At 35.4% G+C, this 13,400-nt stretch overlaps 2 protein-coding genes across 2 annotated transcripts; one reads left to right on the top strand and one right to left on the bottom strand.

Annotated features, from left to right (window-relative positions):
• The first annotated feature begins 5,497 nt into the window (after positions 1 to 5,497).
• Positions 5,498 to 6,620, top strand: LOC133033107 (uncharacterized). The gene is made up of 2 exons (XM_061107727.1): positions 5,498 to 6,268; positions 6,486 to 6,620. The coding sequence occupies exons 1-2, from the start codon at positions 5,498 to 5,500 to the stop codon at positions 6,618 to 6,620; spliced, it is 906 nt and encodes a 301-aa protein (XP_060963710.1).
• Positions 6,621 to 6,986: 366 nt separating this feature from the next.
• On the bottom strand, positions 6,987 to 7,911 carry LOC133029150 (uncharacterized). The gene is made up of 2 exons (XM_061101630.1): positions 7,550 to 7,911; positions 6,987 to 7,401 (listed from the first exon to the last, which is right to left on the bottom strand). Exons 1-2 carry the CDS (start codon positions 7,655 to 7,657, stop codon positions 7,078 to 7,080), a joined length of 432 nt encoding a protein of 143 aa, XP_060957613.1. The 5' UTR covers positions 7,658 to 7,911; the 3' UTR covers positions 6,987 to 7,077.
• Positions 7,912 to 13,400: the final 5,489 nt, after the last annotated feature.

Below are 13,400 nucleotides of genomic sequence, written 5' to 3'. Positions count from 1 at the left end.
AATATGGACTACGGGGTTCCCCTATTTTCAAAATATTCACAAACTGGTTTCAAAGTATTTTACAACATAAACTTTATATTTCCAAAATACAATCAAAATAGAGCATCCTGTTTACTGGGCCGTGTCACTGCGGCTGGTATGTACATTGCTGCTGCGACCACAAACTCATGGTTGCTCAACTTTAGCCTTCCCTTTACCTGCACCATAAAGCACCCGTGAGTCACAGAGACTCAGCAAGAAAGTGATCAAAACAATAACTGAAAGAAAATGATTATCAACTTAATCTCATGCCATCATATTTACTCACTATTCAATATAATAAGCATTCCTTTAAACATTACACATTCCTGGTACTTAATAAAGTACCCCTTTATACCACTCGTCACATACGAGCTGAATATGTCACTATCGTTGCCCGATAAAGCAAACGATAAGTAAGAAACCTAACCGCGGTTTCAAGAGTAATTACTCATAACGGTAATAACTGTTTCCAACCCTAGGTCATAACCTAGGCTTAATAAACATTTAATCAAAATCTTGATAATAATCAAGGCCACTTCCATTCAACCATTAATCTTTAACCACATACAGTGCTTACCACTTTTCTTACCTTGGTTCAGAAATTAAGAGTACGGGCCAACCGAGTGGAAAAACAAGCTAGGCAATCCCGGTCCTATGTCACGATAATTAAAACTCAAATGAATACCTTAACTTGATATTTTCCAGATTAAAACCCTAATTTAAAACCGATTAGACTTAGCCTTAACCAACTTTAACATAACTCAAATAACTCAAAAACATTCAAAGGCAGGTACGAGGTTCAGTCCCGAGCCAAAATAGGGTTCGGAGAAAACCCGAGAAATTTTTCCTCGTCAGAATCGGCCGACCGGTTCGTACACTGCAACCAACCTGGTCGACCGGTTCTGTCGTCGAATCAAAAAAATTCTGGGTTTTCTTCCCCATCTCGAACCAAAACCATTTCAGACCTAAATTGCATTTCCAGAACAGTTCAATATACCAAGTATAACATATTCAACACATCATTTAATCACAATTCACCATTTAACTCAAAATCACCATCTCACTTGAAAATTTGCACTAAACATCACTTTCAACACCAATTCAATTAAACAGCCCTTAACCTCACTCAATTTTCATTCAAACAAGTTCCAAATCAACCCTAAGAACCTACCTTACCCTCAGTTTATACCCCAGCTCAGAATTCATTGAAAACCTTCACCAAAACCTAAACTAAACTCAAGAAAACCAATCAAGAGAAGAGTAGAAAATCATACCTTCACTTAGCTAGCTTCTAGGGCTTAGATTAGCTCAAGAGTGGATGAAATAAGATGAGTTTCACCTGGTTTCCAGCTGCTCCTAGGGTTCGGCAGAAGGAGAAGAAGAAGAGAAGCTTGATGTTGATTTTGAAAATGTTTTTCTTGCCTTGGAAGGAAACTCTTTAAATAGGGTTTTCTTTCTTTTTATTTTTTTTTGCTTAAAAATAAAAGAAAATTCAAACACCTTAAATTTACTAATCTACCCCTTTTCCCTTAATCTAATTTATTTAATTTTTTTTTTGAAAGAAACCCTAAGGGCATTTTGGTAATTTCACTAATTCCCCAACCCGACATTCTAATAAAATTCTAACTTAATCCGAGATGTACTCAAAATAGTTCTTTCATTAATGTCGTGACATTACTAACCACATCGCCAAATTTTCACAATTGCCGGGCCCGAAAATAACGTATTTTATTAAATAATTTCTCAACAATTTACCTAAGTAAGATCGTAATCCTACTTCATTTTCCAAGTAATTACATATTTAATAAAATATGTCTATTTAAATATTATTTATTTTCTAGGATATTACAGTAAATATTATAATACAAGCTAATATGAGTCATTTGTTATGTATTAAATAACATGACTTATAATGTATGAAAATTTATAGTCATAATAATTGATACAATATAGAGTAATTTGCGGCAAAAATACCTAAGTTTTATGCCAAGTAGCAGATTAATACCTAAGTCCTATTTTTGGCGGTATAAATACCTTCCGTCACTACTCTGGAACTTCCGTAGGTACCTCTCCGTTTTTTGCATTGTAATGTGCCAGGTGTCGTGCCATGTCATTAAAATTTATGCCACATCACTCACACCATACATTAAATACCCTCTTAAAATAAAACCCTAAGATTAAATTTGTTACACAAATAATGGCAATTTAAATTATTAAAAAAAAGAACTTTTAATTAAAACTGATTTATAATCTAAATGAGGAAAGAATAAATAAAATAATTAAAATTAAATTTTACATTTAAATTAAAAACAAAACAAAATATTGCTGCTCAGTTTCTGAAAAGAGAGCAGTTACCATTTTTTGCAAAAAAATCCCAAAGTTTGTTGAGAGTGTCGAGAGAAAGTTAGGGTTCCAGTTGAAGACGAACGCACATTGACCCAAGGTTGAAGACGATCGAAGGTTCGACTGTAAAACGCAACATTCCAAGGTTGAAGACGATCGAAGGTTGAAGTGGTTGTGGACAGTGTCGACGATATGGCCTTTTACAGGGACGATGGAGGTGATCCCCCTGACTACGGTAAGTTTTCCTTTAGTAATTTCTTTTGTCAGTTTTGAAAGTGGTTCTCTCCTACTTTTAGTATTGTTGTGTGATAGGGTTTTGAAAAGAAAATGATGGGGATTAGGAAGTGTGTGTGCTCTGTTATTAAAAGGTGTTTTTTTTTGTAGTGTTGTTCAGTTAATAGTGATGGGTTTTGTTTTCTTCTGTTCCATTTGACATAAAGAAATGCTATTTTTGGGGGTGTGGGTTACAACACACTACACGAGCAAATGGTTGGTGGGAATTAGAATAAGAATCTTTAAAGCTTATGGTTAGGGTTTTGTGTTGCTATTATTGCAACTTTATGCATGTGCACCTACTGAAAGTGGGGTCCATAGTTGACCAAAATTTTTTTACTTAATTTTGTGTTTGGTATGTTTGGGAGATGCTAATTAGTTGCTTCCCCTGTGATCTGCCTATTTTTTTTGTTGAAATTGAATTTGACAGGTGGTAATTTAGACTACTTGACACTTGCAATCCACCATGGGGGCATGTTCTTCACACCCTTTGGTAATAGGAAATATGAGGGTGGGAAGGTTAATTACTTTGATAGGATTGATAAGGAGCAGATGAGCAGGGTGTTCATAGAAGGTTTTGCGTTGTCCCTAGGTTACAAATTGCCATTTGGTATGCTGTATAAGGCCAAAGATAGAGCTCTGAGAGATGGTTCCATAATTTTGGATGATAGAGATGTCCAATCTATCCTATACAAAATGGAAATGAGGAAGTGGACAGAGATGGATGTTTATTTGGTCATGCCTGAGATGACACTGGAATTGGAATGGAAAAATGACCCAACTGCTGTGCCTCATGTTCCAGAGCTACCAACCAAGCTTCAACATTGTGTGATTGAGGAATTGCCACCAGATGCTGATGTGGTGGCTGATGTAGTGGGCATACCAGAACCCATAGGCAAAGGAAAAGATAGAAGAGGCAGTAAGGGTAAAGGTAAAGGAATTGAGGTGGTTGAAATAAGTAGCTCCTCTGAAGATGAGGATGATGACATGGATGATGATATGGATGATGAGGATGATGATATGGATGATGAGGATGGCCTAGAAGAGTCAGATTATGAAGGATATTGTAGTGATGACTATGTCATCTTTGATGGTTGTGGACCACAATGGGAAGACCCTGAGATTCAAGATGCAGGGGAAGATGCACCTCCAGTTGATACTCAACCTGTTAGAGAAGATGAAGACCCACTTATATACCAAACCCCTACAGATGAGCCAAGAATTCACCAACCCACCATAAATGATCCAATGATGTATGAGTCCAACACATTTGAACCAACACCACCTCAGCCTACCAGATTTGACACAACACCAGACTTTCCATGTGCATTTGACACAACACCAGACTTTCCCACTGCATTTGACCCAACACCACATCAGGCCCAACCATTTGACACAACACCACCTCAGCCAACTACAATTGACCCAATACCACCTCAGCCCACTACAATTGACCCAATACCACCTCAGCCCACTACAATTGACCCAACACCACCTCAACCCACTACATTAGACCCAATACCACCCCATCCCAATCCATTTCACCCAAGTGTTGACATACCAGTAAACCAACCCAATGTTATTGACCCAACAACATCACAACACCAAGACAGAAATGGGACACAACAAGCCAATGATGAACAAGATTTTGAGTTTCATGAGGAGGAATATGAGCAAGATGTCCAAGCTGAGAGGAATATAGCCAAGCCAACAGATCCTAGCAAATGGTGGTCAAGTGTCACTAATTTTTGCAGTCAAGGTGGTGAGGGTAATGAGTGTGAAGGAGATGGAGTTGAAAGTGAAGATGACTTGCAAAGTTTAGCAAGTGATGATGAGGAAGGTCAGGTTAGGAAAAATTCAAGACCTGAGTATAATCCACAGTGTGACAAGGCTTGTTTTCAGTTTAAGAAAGGGATGATTTTTGCAAATGTTGAAGTTTTCAGAAAGGCCCTTAGGGAACATTTTATTGCTAATGACAGGGACTTCAAGTACATTAGTAATGACCAAAGAAGAGTGAGGGCCACGTGTAAAGGTAATGGTTGTGAGTGGCTGATTTTTGCATCTAGGGTTAACTCAGATGAGTCAACTTTTCAAGTCAAAAAGCTAGTAGAGGAGCACACATGTGGAATAGTCCTTGACAATAGGCTTGCAAATTCTGATTTCTTGGCCAGACATTTCCCCGGACTTTCGTATTAAACCCAAGTTTGCACTTCACGGCCTTCAAGGAGATGGTGTCAAACACTAAATTTTCCGGGGTTAGTAAATGGACTTTTTACGGGGCTAAGAACATTGCCTTAGAGATGTTGGAAGGATCTGTGGTGACCAAGATGCAATCTGGATGACTATTGCAAGCAAATACGCTAACCAATCTGGTAGTACTGCCAAGATCCAGACTAAGTTGGAAGGTGATCAAAGGGTGTTTGAAAGGGTGTACATTTGCTTAAAAGCTTGCAAGGATGGGTTCAGAAATGGGTGTAGGCCTCTGATTTGTCTAGATGGAACATTCTTGAAAGGTTATTGCAAGGGTTTGTTGTTGGTTCTTTGTTGGGATAGATCCTGAGCATGCCATCTACCCTATTGCCTATGCTATATGTGAGAAGGAAACAATCGATTCTGGACTTGGTTTTGTGAACTCGCTAAACCAAGATCTAGACAATGAGAGGACGATTTGTACACACTAATGAGTGACAAGCAGAAAGGTTTGGAGAATGCTGTTGGGAGGGTTTTCACTGGTTCAGCTGTTAGGCATTGTGTGAGGCACCTTCATTCCAATTTTAAGAAGGACCATCCTGGTTTGTTGATGAAGCAGATGTTGTGGGCAATGCTGTGAGCAACCACTGTACCAGAGTTTGAGAGGAAAATGGCAGAAATCAAGGAAGTTAATCAGGCTGCATACAATTGGTTAGCTGCTAAGCCACCAACAGAGTGGACAAAGGCCTATTTCTTAGAAGGTGTCAAGTGTGATGTTCTGCTCAACAACCTGTGTGAGTCTTTCAACAATGCAATACTTGAGGCTAGAGACAAGCCCATAATAACCCTGCTGGAGAAGTTAAGATATTGGCTCATGTGTAGGTTTCAAAAGAAAAGAGAGAGTGTGAAGAAATGGAAAGAGGAATATGGGAGAAACATATGGAAAATCATGGAGCAAAACAAGAAAATTGCTTCAAATTGTCTAGTAACACAGTCAACAGAAGTAATTTTCCAAGTGGACTGTCCTGGTACAGTTAGCTATGCTGTGAACTTAATTGAAAAAACCTGCAGCTGCAGAAGGTACCAACTTAGTGGAATACCATGTGGTCATGCATTAGCAACCATATGGCAAGCAGGGCATCAAGTGAAAGATTATGTCTCACACTTTTACAAGAAAGAGATGATGGTGAAGGCCTATGAAGGTGTCATACACCCAATGCCAGGACCACAGTTTTGGCCAAGATCAGGTCTCAATCCAATTCAACCACCAGCTGAGACAAACCTACCAGGAAGGCCAAAAAAGAAGAGAAGGAGAGATGTGGATGAACCACCAGCAGCAAATTCAACCACTTTAAGAAGATTTGGACAAGTTCACAAATGCAGTAGGTGTGGTGTTCGTGGCCATAATGCAAAAAAGTGTCAAGCTGATCCAACTACACAGGTTATTTTTTCTCATTTAACAACTACACTGGTTGACACTTGTTATAACCCTATACCTGTTAGAGTCATTAATCTATGTTAGTGCAGGTTCCAACTTGTCTCACACTTGCACTTTTATGTTATTATGCTTAGAAATGTAAAACTAAGTTATACATTAGCTTTTCAATTCATTTAATGTTTGGATTAATATATGTCTAACTAATAATTTAATTTTACAGCCTGCTCAGCCAAAGAAAAGGGGGAGACCACCATCTGCCAATCCAACTGATGCAACCAAGAAAAGAAAGGAAAGGTTGATGAAGCAAAGGCAAAGGGATAATGCTGCAAGGCTCTCTGATAATGCAAATATTTAGGGATTTATGATGGAAGTTTTTTGTTGTAATGTGGTGAACTTTATGCCAATTTAACATATTAACCTTAACTATGTTACCTAATGTATCTACCTAATTTAATGTGTGGCAATTTGGTGGACTTGATGTCATTTTGTGTCCACCCTTTTGATGCCATTAAACTATGTTATGTATTTTGTTTAAAAAGCACAAGTATTAGGTCTTTTTGAAACTTTGTGTATTTGGATAAGGATTTCAATTCTGAAGGGATTTATGTCTTTTGTCCACACTTTGTATCTGATGATGCAAACCTAATGGTTGTATCTTTTGATTATTTCCCTTTGTAAAATACTAATTATAAATCAAAACCCACACAATTCATGCAATATCACTTAATAAAAAAGAGTAATTCATTCATACATAAAAGAGTCATTCATTCATACATTAAAGGTTTCTAGTACAATTCTTAACCTTCTTCATTTCAGAACAACATTACATAGAGTACAACTATAACTACACAACCTAAAAACCAAATCCAATAATTATATTTTCCCCTTTCAAATGCAGATGTGCTTTCATTATAATCTTCCAAAGGTGCATGACTGTGATGACTACTACAATGAGTAGGAACATCTCCATTTGTACAAACTCCATGGCTGCAAGGGGCTGTTCTTTGTTGATGCACAGAACAGTACCCCATCGAAACTTCATGCCCACTCCAATCTCCATGGATACAACATCCACCTCCACAATTTCGAAACATCTCCCTGTCAACCCACTCGAAAAAATCGCACCCACCATTCCTCTGAAAAACCAAACAATCAACACCCAAAATAAGAGGGGGAAAGTTTCAGAAAATTGCAAAAATTCAAGCTTCACACACTAACAATGGTCAACCACTTGAAAAAACCCCTCGGGCTGCTAGAATTTTTAGGCAAAAAAAAAAAACCTACCTTATGGATTGGGCAGCACTTGAACCTTCTCCCAGGATTCTTCATCGTCTTAGAGGTGCGAATCGCAACTTCCAATGGTGGTTTACAATCGCAAAACCACCGTCCCATTGCCTCACTGTCACCTTCGAGCTTACAACAATGGTGGAAAAGTGGAAAAGTTTAGCCTCAGATTATTTAGGTTTGAGTTATATAAACTATTTATTTATTTTTTATTTTTCTGGTTTTTTTCTAAGTATTTTTATTTTGATTTTAAGAGGGTTTAATTAATCTTAGGGTTTTATTTTAAGAGGGTATTTAATGTATGGTGTGAGTGATGTGGCATAAATTTTAATGACATGGCACGACACCTGGCACATTACAATTCAAAAAACGGAGAGGTACCTACGGAAGTTCCAGAGTAGTGACGGAAGGTATTTATACCGCCAAAAATAGGACTTAGGTATTAATCTGCTACTCGGCATAAAACTTAGGTATTTTTGCCGCAAATTACTCTACAATATAATATTTTATTCAAACATAGTATTATTTTTGTTATTTAATACAATATAATTCTTATATGGCCTACTAAATAATTAAACTCTTAAGCTAGCTATATTAACTCTTATTAGAATGGGGCCTCTATTAGAATTGTGCTTTCAAACTTTTTGATTTTATAATATTTTTGAACTATATGAAATATAATATAATTTATTATGTATTAGGTTATTCGTTTACTTCTATAATCGTTAAATTAATATAGTTAGATCGATCAATACGAGTTTTTCTAATGTCAAAATTATCTAATAATTTTTAAACTTGTTTGTTGTTCAATATTAGCAAATATTGTTGCTATGCATGCTTAATAGGATTCAAAATTTACAGTGTTGTTTGGTAATATTCAACACGCATGTATTGTAATTGAATAAAGTAATATAATAAAAATTAAGATCCTTTATTAAGAGTTAGTTCCACATTACTAATGTGTGAAAATAAATTGTGATATATAAGATGAATGGACTCCTCCTATTGCCAATTAGTTTTGAGATAAAACCTCATTCATCTTATCCCCACATTCTAATATGGTATCAGAGCCACTTGAGATCTGTTGTGAGCCCAAATTACCACCGATCCAAACAGATACTTGCGCTCTCTCTCCTTTAACCTGATCCATTGGTGTATTAAGAGTTAGCCCCACATTGCTAATGTGTGGAAATAGATTGTGATATATAAGATGAATGGGTTACTCCTCCCATTACCAATTAATTTTGAGATGAAACATCATTCATCTTATCCCCACATTCTAACATCCTTTCCATTAAAATTGATTTACTAAAATTACTAAAATTTATTTATATCATGTATTTGGTTAAAAATAAATTGATTGTAAAATGTACATAATACGAAACACAATTAACAAATTAAGAGAAAGAACAAAATCAAGAATATAATTCAACAAATGGAAATTATGGTGTTTAATTTTTCCATATCTTTCCACTCTGACGTTTAATAATACAATTTTAATTATTTTTTTTTCTTATTATGATGGTAGATTTGTTAGACTTTTATTTGGGCTTACATTAAATTTTATTGGTTTTATTAAAACTTGGGTTGATTGGATAGTTCTTTGTTGTGTTAGCCCATGTTGTTGGTGATCAATTGTTAATGGGCTTAGCATCTGTGAGTAAAGTCTAGGTGAAGCAGAAGTGTGGGCTTTTCTAGTTGACTGAAGCCTTTGATGAGCAGGCCCAGTCCAACTAGGGTTTTGTAGCTAAGTCCCCTCCCTAACTCTATAAATACATATTGTCTCATCACAATTGTATACCTTTTGATAATCAGATAAAATAAACTGCTTCTGATTTAGAGATCTAGGGAGGAAGACTTAGTTGATAGTATTGCACTATCGAATTGGAGTAACTGCTGTGGATCAATCAGAGATAATTGCTATGGATCAATCAGGTACACATACCTAATTATTATATCTTATTATTGTGTTCTATGTTATATACAAATAGATCTTGGGTTAATTGTTAATTTATATAACATGTCGTATCAGATTGCCTATTGTATATGATTTAGAACCTATAATTAGTATAATTAATTTGTATATGTTAATTATCCATAATTTCATATCAATTTCATTATTATTTTATGTGCAATTTTTTGTTTATAAATCTTAAAACTTTAGGGGTTTTATTGATCGTTAAATTCTCTTTCAATTGATATATTATATGCATGAAATCATTGTATATATTAAGAGAATTTTAAATTTAAAGTTTTAGGGTTTATATGATTATAATGTGAAATTATAATTTGTGTATTTTGATTTTATTGTTTTTGATCTAAAATTGATAATAGATTTCTCATAATTAATTGTTTATCAATGTTCTTACACAATTTATTTCGTGTTCCAACCGAGAATTCATATACACAATCAATTTTTTTTAAATTTTCAATTTTCGGATTGATTTTAGCAATAGATCCACCCATTTAATCTTTAATACCCGAAATTAGTAGCATAGATCAATTAGACATTCAATGCCGAGCAAAACCCATCCAAATTCCGGTGTTTTCGTCGATTTTTTGGCCGGAAAACACGACCAGACCCGACTGGGGCCGAACCGGGTCGCGTGACCCATCACAGGACCCGCTGGAGGATGAATTGGAGGAGTCCAGCAGCCACGCCCACTCGCGCAGGTGGCGCGTGGGGGCGCGTGAAGCGTCGTCAGACGTCGTTTTTCGACGTTCTTTTTTCCAGCATCCTTAAAATTTAATTTCTGATTTTTCTATGATTTTTAATTAATTTTTTGACTCCGTTTAATAATTATTATTATTTTAATGATAATTATGCAGTTAAAAAATTATTAAAAATAATTTTTGATGATTTTTCAAAATCCGTAAATCATAGAAAATTTTTTGGGTTTCTTCTCGTTCCATAAGACATAGTCACTCTCTTATTTAATTTATTTTTGACTATGTAGTCTCCACCAATTTTCTTATATTCTTATCTTATGATTATTTGTTGTTCTAAAATTATAAAACTTGGTTGTTTGATACAAAAATAATGTGTTATGGTGGACACTTTATTTTTTGATTATCAATATAATAAAAGCAATTATATATCTCTTTTGGAAATTTGGTTGAAAATTATTAATTTTCAATGATTGTTTTATCACCAAATTTCACATGTTGAAGAAAATATTATATTTTTTGGTTGACTATATGTGTAATTACTTGCCCAAAGGTAGTATTTACATATATTAGTTCACATTCCATGAAGTGAGTTAATATTAAATGTATATATTTTAATTATTTGCCCAAAGGTAATAATTTAAATATATAAATTTATTATTATTTTTTGCTTGAATTAATACATATTTTTAAGAAATTTATTTGCCCAAAGGTAATAAAATTCTTAAATGATATGTATTTTTTTCTTTGTTGTTAACTTCATGAAGGTAGATCATGTGTGTGTTATATTCTCACCCCAAAGGGGAGTTTATAATGACCAGTTGATTCTACAATATTTTCTAATACATTGCTCATATTGCTTATTCAAGTTTTAATTTTTTGAATTTTTCAGTCTCCTTTTCTGTGAACAACAATAATGCTTCCATCCATATTTTGAATGCTTCCAACTACAAGACATGGAAACGAGATGTGGAATTTACTTTAGGCATAATGGATTTGGACTTGGGCCTACGAGAAGAAAAACCTAACGATCTTATCGACTCAAAGATACCGCCGAGAGAACTCATCATGCACAATGGGAAAAGTCAAGTCGACTTAGTCTTCTTACTATGAAAAGATCCATTCCTGAACATCTATTGAGTGGTTTGCCAGACACTACAAATGCCAAAGAGTTTTTCAATGCTGTAGAAAAATTATACGACACTTGTGAAAAAGCTGAAGCTGGACATCTTATGGATGAAATGACAACCATTAAGTATGATGAATTAAAAGGAGTGCGAGATTTTATTCTGAAATTGGTGAATGTTCAGTCCAAGTTAAAAGATCATAATATTCCTCTTCCTGACTCTTTCATTATTCATCGAGCTCTTCATGCTCTTCCTGCCTCTTTCAGCCTAATCAAGACAGCCTACAACACTTACAATCAAACATGGACTATCAGCGACCTAATTTCTCAGTGTGTAGCTGAAGAAAGCAAGCTTAAAAGGGAGAAGAATGAATCTGCTAACTATGTTTCTCACCTCAAGCCCAACAAAGGAAAAGGAAAATTCAAGAATAAAAATGATGGTGCTACTAAACAGAATGGTAATGGTAAGGAGCATAAGAATAAACAGAAGAATAACAATGGAAAGTCCAAATACTCTAATGTGAAGTGTTACTTTTGTGAAAAATTGGGGCATCGGAGAACGGACTGTCACAAATTTAAGACTTGGTTAGAAAAGAAGCAAGCACAATCAGGTAATCTATTAGCATGTGTTTGTTTTGAATCTAATCTAGTTGATGTTCCTATTGATTCTTGGTGGTTAGACAGTGGTGCTACTGTTCATGTTTCTGCTTCCTTGCAGGGGCTAAGGGATCTCAGGAAGCCAAGTGAGAGGGAGTCCAAGCTTAAAGTGGGCAATGATGTTGGAGTTGAGGTTACCTATGTTGGAACATTTATTCTTGAATTACAGTCTCGTGATAAGATTATTCTGAACAATACTTTTTATGTTCCTACTTTTAAAAGGAATTTAGTTTCGCTTCCGCTTTTGGTTAAACAAGGATATTCTTTTCATTTTGCAAATGATAATGTTGACATTATGCTTGACTCTCGAATTATTGGAAATTGCTTTTATTCTGATTGTCTTTACAAGTTGTCATTGGCTCCTTTAGATTCCTCTTTTAATGTTGTGAATACTGTGGGTAAAAGACCTCATATTAAGGAAACATCCTTATTGTTATGGCACAAAAGATTGGGTCATATTTCCAGAGAAAGGGTTGATCGTTTAATTAAATCTGAAATACTTCCTCCTCTTGATGCTTCTGATTGGGATACTTGTGTTGATTGTACTCGTGGAAAATTAACTAAAACAAGAAAGAAGACTGCAAACCGCAGTCAATCTTTATTGGAAATTATCCACACGGACATCAGTGGTCCTTATTCCACCACGTTGTGCAGAAATAAGTATTTTATCACTTTTATTGATGATTTTTCTCATTATGGATTCACCTATTTAATTAAAGAAAAATCTGACGCCCTTGATAAACTCAAAATTTTTCGAAATGAGGTTGAGAAACAATTAGGAAGAGTCATCAAAGTTGTTCATTCTGATCGTGGAGGAGAATATTATGGTCGTTATACAGAATCTGGACAACACATGGGGCTTTTTGCAGAGTACTTACAAGAAAATGGTATAGTTGCTCAATACACTATGCCTGGTTCACCTGAGCAAAATGGCGTTGCTGAAAGGAGAAATCGCACTCTCATGGATATGGTTAGAAGTATGATGAGTAGAACAAATCTTCCAGAGTTTTTATGGGGTGAAGCACTTATGACTGCAACTTATATTTTAAATCGTGTTCCCAGTAAATCTGTTCCCAAGACCCCTTTTGAGTTGTGGACTGGGCGGAAGCCTAGTCTTAATCATCTTCGAGTATGGGGTTGTCCAGCTGAAGTAAAGATTTATGATCCTAATTTGAAAAAGTTAGATCCGAGAACAAATCGCTGTTATTTCATTGGTTATCCAATGCGCTCGAAAGGCTATCGCTTTTACTGTCCCACTCGTGGTACGCAAATTGTTGAATCTCAGACTGCTAAATTTCTGGAATTTGATGTTGCTGAAAAAATTCCTTCAACATCTCTTGAAATGGGGAGTCCTCTAAAGGAATTTGTATTCCTATGTCATTTTCAAGAGATGATAATAGT

This window comes from Cannabis sativa, chromosome 1, assembly GCF_029168945.1.
Source record: "Cannabis sativa cultivar Pink pepper isolate KNU-18-1 chromosome 1, ASM2916894v1, whole genome shotgun sequence".
NCBI classification, from domain to species: domain Eukaryota; kingdom Viridiplantae; phylum Streptophyta; class Magnoliopsida; order Rosales; family Cannabaceae; genus Cannabis; species Cannabis sativa.
This window is presented reverse-complemented; position numbering and strand designations above follow the sequence as displayed.